Source organism: Lagenorhynchus albirostris, chromosome 13 (assembly GCF_949774975.1).
Source record: "Lagenorhynchus albirostris chromosome 13, mLagAlb1.1, whole genome shotgun sequence".
Classification (NCBI taxonomy): Eukaryota; Metazoa; Chordata; class Mammalia; order Artiodactyla; family Delphinidae; genus Lagenorhynchus; species Lagenorhynchus albirostris.
In genome coordinates this window covers 49478411-49496356 of record NC_083107.1, presented here as the reverse complement: position 1 = coordinate 49496356, position 17946 = coordinate 49478411, and the positions used below count along the sequence as shown (strand labels likewise).

Genomic DNA, 17946 nt, shown 5'->3' with positions numbered 1-17946 from the left:
CCGAGATGGGCAAGTTCTAGCCCAAAGAGATGCAGTCTGGGCCTGGCTCCCTTCCACAGTGCTCCTTTGTTTAACTTGTCCTGCCCTTGTCTCTCTCCTTCTCCTCATGTCTTCCTTCTTCCTATCCTAGTGCGTTTCTTTTGTTACTTTTTTTCTTTATTCTCCTTTTTCTTTTCTACGTCTTGCCTCAAACAGGCGGTTCTTGGGCAGTGTCTGACTCTAGTGGTTGCTCTCAGATCTGAGAAACTTTTAAAGTTTGTTCCAGGGAGGAGTAGAAGAGACTAACATGGGGAGGAGGAGAGGGGCTAGGTGGAGGGAGAGAGGAGAGAGGGACGAGGGCACAGAACGTGAGGTGTCAGTGTGCCGTGTGCATCTGACCTGGAGCCTCACGGTCTTCATCCCACGGGAGGGGATCTGAATTGACTCAGGGCGGAGGATGAGGTTGCCATCATTCCTGCCGCTGTAGCTCCTCCTCTGCCGCCCTGGCTGGCAGAGCCATCCTGCTGCCCTAGAGGCTAAATACGGTACGGCTTCATTGTCCCACCTCCCTTACAGCCAGGGTAGTAACCTTCAGGAATGGGGAGGAAGGGATGTTTGCTGAGGGTCTTTGGGGAGAGATTTTCTCCCCTTGAAAAGAAAGGTGCATGGAGGAAAGACCTCTCTTCTTTGTTTCTGGATTTGTTCATGCCTACCTGTGGTGTCTGGAACTGCTATGGCAACCTTGCTACCACGAGGGAGGCGTGGCTGAACACTCCAAGGATGGTGGGGCAAAAACATGGATAGGTCTTAGGTCCTTGAGACCACTAAGCTGCCCATCCAAGTCTGGAGCATCTTATATAATTGGCCTCATTACTTAAGGTATTTTTAGTTGGAATTTCTGCTGCTTGCAGCTGAATGAATATATTTTGATGAGAGCCAGCAAGCATGACCTCATGGTTGGGCTTTATTTTGTGCTGACTTCTAGTTAGTTTCTTTAATGTTATATATTAAACAGACACAACTTTCTATGTATTTGTCCTCTTTATCTAATGCTCTCTTCCCTCTCTCTCTGGATCGCTATCCAGAGTCGGAAACTTCATTCTTTGCTTGTCTCTATACATTTTCCTAATAAAATGAAATACTTCATAAACCCAAAGCTTGCAGCCATGACACTAGAATAAAAAAATCAGTTTCAGTGATGTTTTGCTGATTTTCTCATGAATGCTAAATGATGCTGGCCTAAATAAGGCAGAGTATCACTTCTGGTATGACCTGTTCTATCCTGCTGATGCAAGCGCAAGAAGGGCTTTTCCTCTTGTTTTATTCCACCCTCCATGTATCCCTTCCAGAAACAGGGTCTGAAGGGTACCTTATATTTAACATACGGAGCCCTGTGGTGAAATACAGTTTCCAGTGCCATCACTGCTCCTCCCATTATTGCTTCTGAATGTGGCAAGATAAACATTGTTTATTGATCTGTATACCCAGTCCATCATTTCACTCTGTTCCCTAAGAGCTTCTGGATTTGCTCATTCAGTTTCTTTGCTCTGACCCCTCCAAGGAGTATCCTATACTGTCTGACAGCTTCTTGGGAGTCAGTGAAGGAGAATCAGGAGGAATGGGGCGTTGAGGAGGAAGGTGATATGAGAGGCTGGCCAGGATGGGACTGAAAGAGTTTATGGTGGGTTAAAGTTTGAGGAAAGATACATGGGAGCAGGTCCAGGTTGAGGTTGGGGGGTGGGAGGTAAACATGCAGGGCTGGCATTCACCCAGTTTGTATCAGGATGGCCCAATGGATTGCTCACAGCCAGGGTTCATTCTGAGATCAGTACCTGGGTTGTAACAGTTGTTAATATTTTGACTATCACCTCTGGAGCCATGTGTACTTTAAGAATTCTCTGGGAGATATTGGCCCTCTATGGTGTTCAGGATTATAAATAAAAGTTTTAGAAAAAGAACAATTTGGGATAACATTTTGGCATTTATTTTGGTTGTGTTTCTTTTCTTTTTTTGTTTTTGTTTTTCTGTTCCTTTCCTTCGCCTTTCCTCCTTCCCCATCCCCCTTTCTCCATTTTCCCTTCCCTCTTTCCCCTTTCCCCCTTCCTTTTTCTTTTATTTTCCTGGGTCACCACTTACACTGAAGCATCCCTCTGGGAGGTGCAGACTAGAGGTGTTACCTGTATTGTTACTGTTTAGGGGCAAGAGTAACTGATACACTGGACTCAAGTTGTTTTTCATTCAAATACAGGAAACAGAGAAGGTGTTTTTCCCTTAGGACTTGTCTGAAGGGTTTAGAAACACTGAATTTAGCTACCTATAAATATATTTGCTTACTTGAGAAAAGTCTTCTCTCTTACCAGGAAGTGTAGTGACAGAGTAATGCAACAAAAGTCTTCTGAGCTTCTCTTGGTGTAAGTTTATCTTTGAACATATTCTTGACTCTCAGAACCACTGTCAGTTAAACCACTGGGTCATCAGCAGCTATGCTGTGAAATAATTAACACTGTATCCTGTTTTTCACTTAACTGCTACTTGCTTTTGAGTCCAAATTCAGAAATACATTCCCTCTGGCCACAAACAAGGAAGAAAAATGATTGCAGATGGAGTTGGGAGAGCCCAGCAGTGCGGCAGTGTGGCATGGGGGCCTGGGGAGGAAAAAGCTAAATAAAAATGCTTCATTTTCACATAGCTCTAGACCTGTGCTCTCCAATAGAAATATAACATGAGCCACAAACATGATCCACTTAGGTAATTTTATTTTATTTATTTATTTTTATTGGAGTATAATTGCTTTACCATCGTGTGTTAGTTTCTGCTTTATAACAAAGTGAATCAGCTATACATATATATACATCCCCATATCTCCTCTCTCTTGCATCTCCCTTCCACCCTCCCTATCCCACCCCTCTAGGTGGTTACAAAGCACCAAGCTGATCTCCCTGTGCTATGCGGCTGCTTCCCACTAGCTATCTATTTTACATTTGGTAGTATATATAAGTCCATGCCACTCTCTCACTTTGTCCTGGTTTGCCTTTCCCCATCCCCGTGTCCTCAAGTCCACTCTCTAGATCTGCATCTTTATTCCTGTCCTGCCCGTAGGTTCTTCATAACCTTTTTTTTAGATTCCATATATATGTGTTAGCATATGGTATTTGTTTTTTCTTTCTGGCTTACTTCACTCTGTATGACAGACTGTAGGTCCATCCACATCACTACAAATAACTCAATTTCGTTTCTTTTTATGGCTGAGTAATATTCCATTGTATATATGTGCCACATCTTCTTTATCCATTCAGTATGGAGGTTCCTTAAAAAACTAAAAATAGAACTACCATACGACCCAGCAATCCCACTACTGGCACTTAGGTAATTTTAAATATTCTAGTAGCCTCATTAAAGGATATTAAAAAAATAGATGAAATTAATGTTTAAATATATTTGTCTCAGTATGTCCAAAATAATATTGTTCCAAGATGTAATCAATATCAAAATTTTTGAGATACTGTAATTCTCTTTTCTCTGCACTAAGTATTTGAAAGCCAGTGTGTCTTTTACTTACAGCACATCTCAGTTCAGGCTTGTCAGATTTCAGGTGCTCAATAGCTACACGTGGCTAATGGCTCCTGTACTGACCAGCTCAGCTCTGTACTATTTCTACGATACTTATTCCATTTCTCACTGATGCTCATAATAGGTCAAGATGGTGCCAGGTCACATCCGCAGAGGTGATTGCTTTTTCTTCAGCCCTCTAAGGACTCCCCTGTTAATGCATTTGGGACCAACTTTTGAAATGGGGCAAGAGAAGGAAGGATTGGCTTTGACATGGAAAGAAGATGCTCTCTGAGGAGACTCAGAGCTTTGTGGGCTGGTCATGGCACAGTGCTTGATGGGGATTTGTGGTTGGTATCTATGATCCGGATTATCCAGATGGAGTCAAAGGTGAAAATAGGTAGGGGAAGTATAATTATTTATCAGGAGTAACATGATGTGATGGAATGAGTTCTAGATCATGGTCGGGAGAACTAGGCACTAGTCCAGGCATTGATCTGGGAGGAGAGAAGTAAATTGACATTCAACAAGCCTATTACAGCATCAGGCACTCTACACCTATTTCCTTTTCCAATTCTTATCGTAAGCCCAATAGTTAGATGTTATAATCAACTCCCATTTACAGAGGAAGACACTGAGCCTAGGGAGGAGGAGTCCTGGCTTATCATGGAGTAAGAATAAAATCTCAGCTCCGATTCCAAAGCTGCTATGTTTTTAACATTATAATCCATATGCACGCCATATAGGTTGTGTCTTCTATCAGGGTTTGACTGAAGAAGCAGAAGCAGTCATGCATGCATGTAGGTATATATGGGGTAAATATTTGTTACAGGGAATTGGCTTACGTGATTGTGGGGATTGGTTAAGTGGTCTCTGTAAGGGTGTTGTCTCTACATCTGATGCTAGAGCTTGAAGTCCATAGGGCAGGCAATAAAGGGAAGATCACGAGCATGCTTGAAGCCAAGCCACAGGCACGAGACGGAACCCCACAAGGTCAAACTGAGCTCCATTTCTGTTATTGTGGCTTCTGACCTTGGTGATAAGTGTTCTGCAGAAGTTGGGGTTCTTCATCGTGGAGCTAAACACGTATACTTGGCTTAGGAAGCAGAGAACCTGAAGAAGATTTCAGGGGATAGTGGAGCCATTGCAGGCCCAGCTGTTGCATCACAAAAGTGAGCTGAACCAGCAGCTGAGCAACAAAGCGTGAGTGAGAAAATAGCTGCAGCTTCCCTTCCACCCTCCTGTATTCCTGAGAGTCATCCCTGTGGCTCACATGGGAAGCATATAAGAAAGGGAATTCTGGGAAGTGTAGTTCAGCCTACTCAAGTTGACACATTACAAAGCCATCACATTGGTGCTCAGTAGACATTCGTTGGGTGAATGAATGAATGAATGAATGAGTATTGTGCTGCCTCTCTTGGAAGTTCCCTGGGAGTCAGAACACTTAATTTTGGCTCTGCCTCTTGTAAGCCAAGCAATTTTGAACAAGTCACTTAACCCTTCGAGTCTTGTTTTTCTCATCTATAAAACTGCAAGAATAATTCCTGTTCTGCCTGTTTAATAGGACTTTTCTAGGGATAGGCTGAGACGACCCGAACAGAAGCACTTTGAACATTTATAAGGGATAAAACAAATGTGATGTAGCATTACATTATTTTAATTATTAATGTTGTTATTAATACTTCAGCTTCCTAATGAATCACATAGAGTTAATAGTTTCTGACTAATTTACCTTATGGATGTGCCCGGAAGATTAAATTAGATGAAGCACGTAGAAGTGCTCTGTCAGCTGTGCCATGGCATATTCTTCAAAGGCAAGACTTAATTGTCGTTCAACACTCAGAAGCGTTTGCACAGTGTGTTTTAGTTCTGGGCTAAATGGCTTAGGGGGATAAGTGTGTAATTGGAACCATTGGTAACCCTGGCAACTGGAGGGCAGTGGCCATTCCTTGGATGAAAGTTGTGGGCAGTGGATGAGGTTTCTGTCCTATAGGTCTGGGCTTGCATTTCATAGCAGCCAAACTTGCTCAGCAGAATGAAGAAATCCCTGCGGAAGTTCTTGGTGAAGATAGCGTAGAGGAAGGGGTTGGCACAGGAGTTGATGGGGTAGAACAGGACCAGGAGGATCTTTGACTTGGACACAGTGATGAGGGGCACCTTGAGGGAGGCAGAGATGGCAAAGAAGGAGATGGGCGCCATGCAGAGGAAGTCAGTGAAGATGAGCATGGCCATGCGCTTGGCAATCTTGGTGTCGCTAGAGGAGGATGTGATGTTGGGGTTTCTCACTGTGAGGTAGATGTGAGTGTAGCAGCCACAGATGACCACAAAGGCCAGGACGTTGAGCACAAGGAGGGACATAACATACAGTTGTGACAAGGGGCTGTCGATATCCATAGGCAGGCAGATGCTCACCTTCATGTAGCTGCTGATGCCAAAGATGGGAAAGAGGGCGACTGCACAAGCGAAGATCCAGCCCACCAGCATGACGCTGGCAGCATGGCGGAGCTGCACCTTGCGTTCTAGCTGCATGGCGTGGGTGATGGTGTGCCATCTTTCCAGCGTGATGGCTGTCAGGGTGTAGACTGAGAGCTCACTGGCAAAGACGGTGAAGAAGCCGGCAGCGTCACAGCCTGCTCCAGTTTGCCAGTCAATGGCGTAGTTGTGGTACTGGCTTTTGGTGTGGATGTCAACTGACGCTATGAGCAGCAGGTAGATCCCAATGCAGAGGTCGGCAAAGGCCAAATTGCACATCAGGAACCGGGGGACTGTGAGTTTGTATTGGCTGGTGATCAGTATTAAGAGCACTAAGATGTTCCCAGTGATGGCCAGGACGCTAATGAACCATATCAGGACCCTGAGGATACCATACCCCATGATATCTTCACATGGATTGAATGCATCTGGCTCGGGGGAGCAAGTGATGTCAACCACGTCATCGCATAAGTCATAGTCAGACTCACTGTACATCATGTCAAATCCTTTGGCGTAGCTGGACTCATCGTCTTCTGCCAAAGAGACTCTCTGACCCCTAGCCTGAGTCATATCATCGACTTCTTGCCTTAAGATAGATTTGTTGCAAATTGGATGCAGGTCAGAGCTAGAAAAATACAAAAAGGAATAGAATCAATATGTTGGATCCAGATTGGCAAATATATCACTGTCTTTACACGGGGTAGAGAGTGGGGTTTCTTCCTGAGCGTTTTTTTTTTTTTCTTCTAACAGTTTGTCTGCCCTTGAGGCTAAACTCAAGGGTTAACGCTGCTTACTGTAAATGAACGGAACAACTCGTGCATATATTCCTAGAGTTGGATGGCCCACTGGGGAAACCATCTGGCCACAACCTGAATGTGGGGAGGAAGGCGCCTGGGACTAGCTAAGCTTTGCTGTTAAGTGCAAATAATTTACAGACGATATCAACTCTACCCTCACCCTTCCCCATCTCCATTCAGCTCTCTCTTCATATGCCTGAGTAGGGTATACCCCCTTTCCTCTACTCTAAACTCCAGTCCTGGAAGATCTGGACTGTTCTCTGACTCAAATAAGAGTTTATTTTATCTACATAAATTAGAAGATCAGAGGCTGTAGTTGGTTCCCAGCCAGCCCTGTCCCTGGCTCTTTGGTACTCAGGCTACCAAGAGGTCTGCTAATTTGCCTGAAATGTTAGTGAGGGGCCTATTCTTTATTATTTCACTCCCCAGGGGCCACAACAAGCCTCAGGCATGTATTTGCAAGGTAATCCTGGCTCTCTCACATTAAGTAGTTCGCTAGTGAGTGCCCAAAAGGGCAAGTGCAGGTGCAAGGGGGCCTAATTTATTCCAAGATTGTAACTCATTCCCCGAGGAGCTGCCTCTTCTCGGGCTCATATTTCTGTCTCAGCTTTCCCTTTAAACCCCAATGTACAAGAGGCCTCGTCAACAGAACAGAGGCACTTGCAGAAGGGATGTGAGTGAAAGCCAGATGATAAATATTCCATCCAGACAGGTGGACAGTGCATGTAGAGCCAGACGGTACTAGTTCTGTTTTGAAGCAAAAGCTTAAGGAATGGGAATGTTTCACATTGGGTCTTCTTTCGGATGGAAATCGTGTGTGTACACACAGACACACACACAGACACACAGACACACAGACAGACACACAGACAGACACACAGACAGACACACACACACACAGACACACACACACAGACACACACACACAGACACACACACACACAGACACACACACACACACACACACACACACACACACACACACACACACACACACACACACACACACACACACACACACACACACACACACACACACACACACACACACACACACACACACACACACCCATTCCCTTCCTCCCTCCCTGAGGGGCAAGCTCGCAGCAATGGTATTGCATTTCTCCCGGTCCTTAATGTAATCTCTTAAGTGAGTGGGGAGGTGAGTGTTAAAACTCTTCAAAGACCCCCCTCCCCAATAAGATGGAGAGAGTGACTGGGGCGTGGAGGAGGTAAAGACTCCATTAGGTACTAAACGATGAGGGCTGGCCAAGCGTGCCGGCAGACCCGGACTGAACTTTTCCACATCAACCTCTAGGAGAAGGGGCTGTTAGTGAGAACCCTCTCCTTTCTCTCCCCTCCAGAAAGTGAACTGAATTGCCAGAAAGTCATTTGCCCTTGGATCAAGGGACTCCTTTGTTTTTTCTTTCCTGGATAATGTGTCATTTGTTGTTTTAGAGACTGATAGAGCTTCTCACATCAGTCACAGTTTACACTAAGGAGGTTAAACAGTTAACATACGTGTAATTGAAAATGTGCAGAAAATCTTTTGGTTTAGTCAGAGATCTTACAAGAAAGGTGAGGCAAGGTCAGAGATGGGCAAAGAGGGGACAAGAGAATCACTTTGTTTCTTATTCTAACTCCCAAGTCCTAAACCCTGTCATTGGATTAGCGGCAGCCCAGTTCTAGGAACAGGAAGTAAGTAACCTGGTGCCAACAGACTGTGATTCGGTTCACTGAAACAGATCTGACCATCTAGACAGACACAGCCTTCACTTCCCAGGGCTTACGTTGGCTTCGGTGAAGATGCTTATTTTTGATACTGCTACGAACATATTTTAAATATAGATGCTTCCCTTTCCCGAAACAGCAGTGACCCAATGACATGAGTGGGGGAAAGGTAAACAATGGATGTGTCTTAGAGAAGAATAGAAAGAAAAATGGAAGCAGGGGAAATAAAATCATGCCTCTGCAGTACCTCGGCAAATCCTAAGTATTATAAAGAGTTGGGAATTCAGTTTGGGGTGAGGTTAAAAAGTAGTACTCCTGGATCCCAGTAAATCAATGAACAGATACTTGGGAAATGCATGGCGGAGTGGCCGAGAGCCTGAGCTTTGCAGACAGACAGGCAGACCAGAGAGTTTGGATCTGAGTTTGTTTGGTGTTTGTCAAGTTATTTACTGTCTCTGAGCCTCAGTTTCTGCCTTTGTGAGAAGGGAATAAAAATGGTGTTTTTACCTTTGTGAAAATTAAATGAGATAAAGCTGCAAAGTATTACAGTGCCTGGCAGTGAGTCCTTGACAAGTATCAGCAATATGAACAGAGAGGATGTGGTTACTTACTGAGTTCATGTTGAGGTCTAGGCCCTGTGTGAGTACTTAATGAATATGCCACAGTGCCTCAATTTAAAATCTAGCCGGGAAGAAAAGGCCTAAATACAATAAATAACAAAACTAGGGCAAAATATCAATGCAAGCTGAGTATGGACATAACTGGTTAAATGACAGATGAGGGGCATGGTTAATAAGGTCTTTCCATGAAAGTCCATGGGGTCCATGGGCCAAAATGTCACAGTCACAAGGGCGTAACATTTACACTTCAGGCATTATTTCCAAACGGGGATTGGAGGAACAATTTCATCACACAACTTTAAACTCAAATGTCATTACCTAACCACACCTACAGTTATCTTCTGAATAGCAGAACCATATTGCTTTGGGTTTGTGAATTTGTTAAACATAAAGACTAAACACCATTGCTATTTTTGTTACCCCGTTTTGGCATGTCTTCCTAGAAGAGGCGTGGGCCTCTCCTTTGCCGCACCTGACGAGCCCTGATGTAAGTTACAATAGGGACCTAGAGAGGGTGAGAGTCCGGTGGTCTGGAGGGATCAGGGAAGCCTTCAATCACGGTACGATGTAAGGCAGATGCGGAGATTTCTAGTCGGGAGAGCCCTGAGGCCACATCTACACTACGAAGGGGAGTCTGAGCAACAGAGGAAGAGGATATATTTCTCTGGGGTGTGGGCGCTGAGGCAGACCACACACGATGTACAGCTCCTTCAGTGGTCTTAACGTCCTCTGAGATTTCTCCTGGGGGGTATTTAGTTCCAGGGTTCTGGCAGTGAAATGGGTGTCTTTCTTGCCCTGGCTGGAATATCTCTTCCTGGAATATAAAAGAGGCGGGCCATGCTGCCTTAGCCCAAGCCCTTAAGAATTCTAGTCATTAGGAAGAAATCCCCTGGCCCTTGAGCTCATCTGTGAGGAGTGTCTGATTCTGGAGAGTTCCCCAATGACGCATGCTAATTCTGAAGAGCGGCCCCTTTGCCGCAGATCCTTTAAATGGGTCTGAGTGTGGACTGCTAGTTAACTTAGGGTGTGTACTGTTTGGTTGTTTCACTTTGCTTTAGAGAAGGGGACCCGTCTGCATGTTAAGGTTGAATAATAGAGACCGCGTTAAGCAGTTGAAAGAGTATCCCAGAAGCTGTATTCGTGCTGGGCTACTGTACAAGAGTGGGAATGAGGCGTCATCTGATTGAGTGCCACGGTGTGGTATGAATTTTATCGGTGACTTTAGGAGAGGCAGAAAGCTTTGAGAACTCCTGATACCCAATAAACTATATCTCCAGCGGATCCTTTAAATACCTGAACATGTAATCTCTAAAGTACTCCCTCTCCACTCTCTCCAGAACCTCAGCTTTTTAACCCGTCACCCACTAGGACTTGGCTTTGTTTGGACTACCCTCTGTAATTTGGGGCTCTGGAAAGCCAAAGTGAACAGATGTCACAATCTTAGTCCTCCCTCTGAGGTGCTAAGCTCCAAAGATGGGTTAGGGAGGTTTCGAGTTGCTGGGATGTGTTGCGGGTGTGTGCATCAGTCTTTGCTACGGCATCTATGCTTCTCCCTTCCAAAGTTGACTTTGACGGTCCCTGGCACGCTTATGGCGTGCAGAGTTTGGAACTTGAAGGATAAATCCATGTCGGGACAAAGGGAAAAGGGAACAAATATTTATTAAGCGTCAGCTGCGAGTCAGGCTTGCTTGGTGTTTTTCATGTTAGCTCATTTAATATTTGGTAGGTAGCCTGCCATGTGGGTAGCCCTCTCCTGTGAGCCCATTTTCAGAGAGAACACTAAAGCTTTGATCTAGACTCTGCCTAAGGGATTTCATCGTGGGTGCCTCTGCCAGGGGATCCTCTTCATGCCACACAGGTGTAGAAATTGTGGACCAAGGTCTGCATTGGAGAAATGCCCAAGTGGGGCTCGGGGGCGGACACGAGAAGACTCACATCTGCCGCCTCCAGTTGGCAAAGATGCAGCAGTGGCTGGGGTAGGTGAGGCTGGCCTCCACGAGTGTTACAAAAGCTTCCAGACTGGGGAGCTTTTTTAAGTTGTAAGTTGACTTGGCCCGCAGCTTCTTAAGATTTCCTAAGCCATAGCTGGGCAGGGAATGGATCCTCGTTCTTGAAATATCTCTGTAAGGAGAAAAGGTAAACATAACCTGATTACTATGGGCCTAACATTTTCTGCTCTGTTAGCCGTCAACATAGCAGCTACAGTAGTAATACTTTTACATGGGTGAGGAGGGAGACTCCAATTCATCCAGCACGCCTTAGTCAGATTAATATTTGGCTGAAGGGACATTTGGCCCTTATATTTGTGGTAGGAGGACATAGATAACATGCCACTCTGTATCCTGGATGTACTTGCAGCCTGGCTGATCTGGGGCTTAAATGTATCTCTTTCCCCTTCCGCAGTCTATCTATAGAATAGATACCCACGAATTTGCATAGGACCAAGGAAGTGAGATCATTTCCTCCTCACCATAAAACTAGATGTAAAAATATATCCAGTGAGCTGGGGTGGCATCTGTGGCCATATTTCAGCAAAGGATGCAAAGAGAACACACCATAAGGGGAAAAGGTATCTGGTGGGCAACAGAGGTACCCTCAGCACAAAGTCAAAGTGGCAATAGAGAGTGGTGGCAATAGAGCGTGGCATCCGCAGCCAGACTTGCCTGCTCGTGTACCCTGCCCCTCTATCTATTAGACTGGTGACCTTGGTCAAGTTATCTCACTTCTCCACGTGTCAGTTTCCTCGGCTATAAAACAGGAATAATAATCACACCTACCTCAGAGGGTTGTTGTAAGACTTAAATGAGCTAAAGTACATAGAGAACTTCCTGACCAACAGACAGCACTTGATGACTGGCCGCTGTTATCAGAAAACATCACACACACACACACACACACACACACACACACACACACACACACACGCAGTTGTTCTTGCTTTGTCGGAGAGCCTCTGCCTTGGTGAACCAGGAGGTCTATATGGAAACCAGTGTAAATGGTCATTTTAACCAGGTCCCTGTCACTGGAGGGTTCCAGAGTCCCATCCTTTCTGGCAGCAACACCAGTAACATGGGCCATTTTCTGGCAGCACCGTTGGCAGCTGAAACCCTCAAAACAACCTGACCAGTGGGGTGGGAGTGAAGAGATTTAAATGGCAGCGGCTTAGACCTGTTGGGCCCAGAAGGTTGGCCGTAAATGAGTACTTCTGATGGGAGTGGTAGCAAGTGATGACCAGGATGGATTCATTTCAAGCATCCTTGGATATACTTGGTGAAGGAGAATCTTCTAATGTCTGCATTTCCTGTAAGTCAAAGCATTGGGCACTAGGAGCAATGAAACTCGGGGGGTGTGCATATATATCTGCTCCCCCGTATGTTCTTCCAGTCTGGTGAAAATTACTTTCTCAAAGCCTTGTTTTCATTGTGCCATTCATTCTCTTGCTCAAAAGTTTATAATGCTTCCTGTTGTTCAATGAAACCTACTCGTAGCGGCTGCCCTGTTGTCACTTCCCTTTCCCAATCAAGCTTCTTATGCTAGTTGTCCATACTTGATGTCACCATTTCCTCATTTCCCAATCCAACTCTGTTTCTTCCCAGTCCCTAGAGAAACAATACACACTAAGGTAGCTATGATGACCAGTACATCATAGCCAGCGCTTTGTACTTCATTAGAAGTTCTAACCTTAGTTCTTCATTGGAAGTTGCTCTTAGTTCTAACCTTCTTGATTTCTCAATTACATTTCACCCGTAAAACACTCCTCCTTCCTGAGACAGTCTTTTTCTTGGCATCACATTCTTTTCAATTTCTTCTGACATCTACTTTGACTTATTTCTGATTTTTTCTTTTTCCTTTATCTATCGGAGTTCCTCTAAACTCAGGCCCCTTTCTGACTGTACACAATCTTCCCAGGTGATCTCACCCACTTCCTTGGTTTCAGATACCAGGTATATGCTGATGGCTTCCCAATGTATATCCCAGTTCAGATACTACTTCTGAACTCCAAGCCCAGATAATCCACTGTCCATCAGATCCCACTCTTTTGATCACTTGCAAATATCAAAACTGAATTTACCATCTTCCTTGTAAATATGTTCGTCCTTTTGCTTTTCTTATCTTAGCAAATGATTCCTTCATCTCCCCCTGTCGTTCGGGATAGAAGCCTGGGAGTCATCCTTCACCCCTCCCCCTCCCTCCCTCGGACTCAGTTTTCTTCTTCTCACAAGCCTAACTTTTACATTTGTTTCAAATCGGTCCGCTTTTTTTTTGCCACAGCTTTAGTCTAAGTCACCATAATCTCTGCCTAGAGAGAAAGGCAACAGTCTCATAACTGTTCTTCTCATGACCATTGTATTAAGGTTCTTCAGAGAAACAGAACCACTAGGATGTATAGAGATACATAAGAGGAGATTTACTATGGAATTTGGCTCATGTGATTTTGGAGGCCGACAGGTCTCATGAGATGCCATCTACAAGCTGGAGAACCAGGGAGGTTTGTGGTATAATTCAGTCAGAGACAAAGACCTGAGAACCAGAACAGCCACTGGTTTAAGTCTCAGAGTCTGAAGGCCCAAGAACCAGGACCCCTGACGCACAAGGCCAGGAGAAGATGGATGTTCCAGCTCAGGAAGAAAAGAAGCACATTTGCCCTTCCTCTGCCTTTTTGTTCTATTAGGGCCCTCAACTGGTTAGATGATGCCCACCCACACGGGGAGGATGAATCTTCTTTACTCAGTCTATTGATTCCAATGCTAATCTCTTCTGAAAACGCTCTCATAGGCACACTCAGAAATAATATTTTACCAGCTATCTGGGCATCCCATGGCCCAGTCAACTTGACACATAAAATTATTCATCGTGGCCATCTAGCTCTCTCTCTAACGCAATCTTTACACTGCAGATTGGGTGATATTTTAAAAATGCCAATTAATTGGGACTTCCTGCTTACAACTAGTCAATTGTTCCCCATTACACTTCCAATGAAGTACAAAGCATTGGACATGATGTGCTGGTCTTGCCTCACTCCGCTCATATCCGTTCTGTGCCTTTTCTGTGTTCTGCTCTGTATTGCAGGAGAGGTGGCCTCCAAGGGTTCCATTTCCCAGGTACCACCTTGTCAATCAGCTTTCAGTTGGGTTCAGCAAATGGCACTGGTGGGACTGGAGGGTGGGTGGAAGGGTGAACTTAGGCATTTCTCATCCCTTCTTTACCTCAGGCAGCAGCTCCTCTGTGATTGCAGCTGTCATCAAACAGATCTGCTGAGGATCCAGCAGCTACCAGTCGTCCCAGTTCCCACATCCTCACTGGGCCCTTAAGTCCTAGGACTAGTAGCGATAATCTCAGGACTGCTAAAGCCCTGCTTGATATTTAGACAAATTTACATTATCAGAGTTAAGGATTACCATTTATGTAAAACCTATGTAAATTTTACTGAGTTCCCCTCCTTGTTAGATGCCAAATAGATCAAATTTGTCAATGCTGTTGTTCAAATACTTCAGTGTGCTTGCTGATTTTTTCGCTTGCTTGTGCTATCACTCCTGAGAAAAGTACACTAAAATCTCCGACTACGATTTTGGATTGGTATACTACTACTTCAAGTGTTGTCAATTTTTGCTTTACATATTTTTGAGGATAATTTTTTAGGTACATATAAATATAGAATTTTTACATCTTCCTGGTGACATTCTTTATATCTAGTTATATTTGTCTCCTGACTCTTTGGACATTTCTTCTTTGCTGGTTCCTTCCTGAACTCCAACTTTTAGACCCGTGGGCTCAGAGCCTAGCCTTCTTTCCTCCATTTTCACTCAGCCTGTAGGTGAACTCCTCTAGTCTTATGACTTAAACACCATTTATATGCTGATGTCCCCTCCCCCTCCCAATTTTTATCTTGAGGCTGCTTTTCTCTCCTAACTCCGGGCTCATATTCCAGCTACCTCCTTATAATCTCTACTTGGATGTCGAATAAGAAGGTGAAGCTTTAGATATTAACAATTGAGCTCCCGATATCTCCCCAAACCTGCTCTACTTACAGCCTTTTCAGTTGTTCCTGCAAAAACTTGGAAGTCATCCTTGACTCCTCTTTCTCTCACACCCCACATGCAAACCCTCAGCAAAATAACTTGGCTTTACCTTCCACATAGATCTGGAATTTAACTACTGCTCACAACATTCATTGCCATCACCATGAGGTGAAAGTTCTCGGTGTTCCAAGGTCTCTTTTCTAGTTCTTGCGTACGTATTCTAATTCTTCAGAGCTGGGGTCCCTGGAGATAAGTGTCTGATCCATGAACCTGTGTCCTTGTGAGGAGGCTTCGCTCTCTGCTGCTGAAAGATCCAGCTGTCCTGTCCTGTTCTCCACTTAGCCTTTCCAGTGTTCCAGAGCTTCTCAACTTTATTCTCTGCCCTAAAATAACCTTTCTAGTTTCTCTCTTCAGGCAATTTCTCCTCTGACCAGTTCTGCTATTGATACTCTGGTCCCGGTGACGAAGTTCTTGTTTTGCCTGGTCTATGGGGTCGTCTTTTTTCCCTCAAATATGGAAGGGAGCAAAGATTGCCTGTTTTGTCTAAAGCAGTTCAAGGCTTCCTCCAAGGAATGAGGTGAAGGTATAAACAAAGTGCTTCAGGAATAATTTAAACCAGGGCAATCATTTATTACCTGCCGTCAACATTTTTCATATTTCTAAAATCAAGTGATACAAAACAGACTATTTTTTCTTAGTTATGCCTTTCCCCCTTGATTTTAAAATACACAAAAATCACAGCAATTGAATATTTCCAAAAACAGATTTTTGTATTCTGTGCAATGCCATGGTATTCTCTCATTGACTCTGTAGTCGATTAAAGATGACTGTAAATTCTTTATACTCTTCCATAGAGGGTCTGTTTGCCCTTCCCTTGAATCCAGGCTGAACTGTGATGTCTTTGGCTTATAGTAGAGTGTGATGAAAGTGTTGCTGTACCAGTTCTGGACCTTGCCTTTCAGAGCACTGATAGCTTCTAAATTGGTCTTATAGAGCCCTAAGCTGTAGTGAAAGAACTCTGATGCCCTGAGAGTGCCATGCTGGAAAAAGTCTAAGCCATGCACAGAGGGTTCTGGAGGACGAGGTGCCGTGTGTGTGTGTGTGTGTGTGTGTGTGTGTGTGTGTGTGTGTGTGTGTGTGTGTGTGTGTGTGTGTGTGTGTGTGTGTGTCTGTGTGTGTGTGTGTGTGTGTGTGTCTGTGTGTCTGTGTGTGTGTGTGTCTGTGTGTGTGTGTGTGTGTCTGTGTGTGTGTGTGTGTGTGTAGAGGTAGCAAGGAGCACAGATGCACCAGATACATGGGTGAAGGGTACAGCTTGGAGTAGACCCCCCAGACCCAGCCACCTGAGGCGACATCACATGGATCAGAGACAAGCCACCCAAACTTCTAAAACATAAAACTGTGGGGAAAATGGAATGATTGTTTTAAGGCACTGAGTTTAAGGATAGCTTTTATGCAGAAATAGAGTACCCAAACAGACTCGCCTTGACATCTCTGAGATTCTGTCATCCCCATCATTTGTAACAGCTGTAGATGTATTTTTCCTTGAACGCCATGAAGAGTGCAATAGCACTATAGTCTGTATACTTTCTGCCTCTCTCACGTACCGTCTTTTGCTTTATATACTAGCTGTTTGTATTTGCATCTTCTCTCTCCTGGAGGGCAGAGGGCTCCTTGCATTCTCAGCAGTGCCTTTCACATAGTAAGCACCCAGAAAATTGTTGCTTTGTTCAAAGATAGGCTGGGGAATGGCGCTGATGGAGGATTGGGAAAGGAACTAGATAGATCACCCCAGCCAGCTGTGATGTCTTCTGACCTCTAGCACTTACAGAGACTCTAGTACCTTGTATTATCTCTTCTGCTGTTTCATACTATTCAGCTTTTCATGTATATTTGTTTGTTTCCTCAGCCAGGTTTCAGATGCTCTGAGAGCAGGGATTACTAAGATACTTCTGTGTTCTACACGGTATTAATATTTGGCACAGAGCTGTGTTCGTGAAATCTACTCAGTGGATACTTGTCTGATTAGCAGAGATGCCTCAGCATCATAAAAAAATATGAGAAGTTGAAGCAAGTCTTACAGAAGAGCAATTCTAAAGGGAGAAAGATGCAAGGCAGATGGAGGAAATCTGGATTTAAAGGGGGCTCAGCAAAACGGTGCTTCTGCAGCAGGCAATTATATGTGACTGAGAGTATCAAAGGAATCAAGGAAGAGAGCATCCTTGTGCAAAGTTTACAAGGAGATAGACACAGATTGAAGACGAAATAGACTAATGTGTGTGTGGGTTGACCTGCATGCAATCCAGTGACTGGGTGTTGGATGGGGAAGCCTGCTCGGGAAGCGTCGGTGCCTCTCTGTCTGCTCAGTGTTCTGGAGTTAGCTTGTATTTCGGCTTCCTCCTCATCACAGCTCCAAAGTATGTGAGCTGCTGTCTTTTTCACTAGGTGGCTTTGCTTCTGGGGGACTATGGCATCTTGTCAGTGTCCTGGGATCCCGAGTGTCTGCTGGTGGATATTGAAAGGAGGGAGTGGTTGGTAGGAGAGAGATGCAGAGTCACTTAGAGTTTGGTAAAGCACAAGTCTTTAGCAGAAGTGGTTCCTGGGTGATAGGGAAATAAAAGTGTTTGTAGAAGTGTTTACTTCAAGCTTACTGCATACTTGCTGGGGTGAGCAAACATGGAAGCTATCGTAAGACTTCCATATTTTGGACTGGCAGAAAAATGTTTCTCTGGTATCTCCACGGATTAAGAAAAGTCCATAGACATTTATATCAGCAGGGGA

At 44.6% G+C, this 17946-nt stretch overlaps 1 protein-coding gene across 2 annotated transcripts in view; it reads right to left on the bottom strand.

Annotated features, from left to right (window-relative positions):
* Window positions 1-5391: 5391 nt before the first annotated feature.
* Window positions 5392-17946, bottom strand: part of FSHR (follicle stimulating hormone receptor) — a 163522-nt gene continuing 150967 nt past the window's right edge. For both annotated transcript variants that reach the window (XM_060168664.1, XM_060168665.1), the window contains 2 exons: window positions 11084-11269; window positions 5392-6625 (listed from right to left, as the gene is read on the bottom strand). In XM_060168664.1, coding sequence (XP_060024647.1) covers window positions 5392-6625; window positions 11084-11269 — 1420 coding nt within the window. The remainder of the gene's footprint in view (window positions 6626-11083; window positions 11270-17946) is intronic.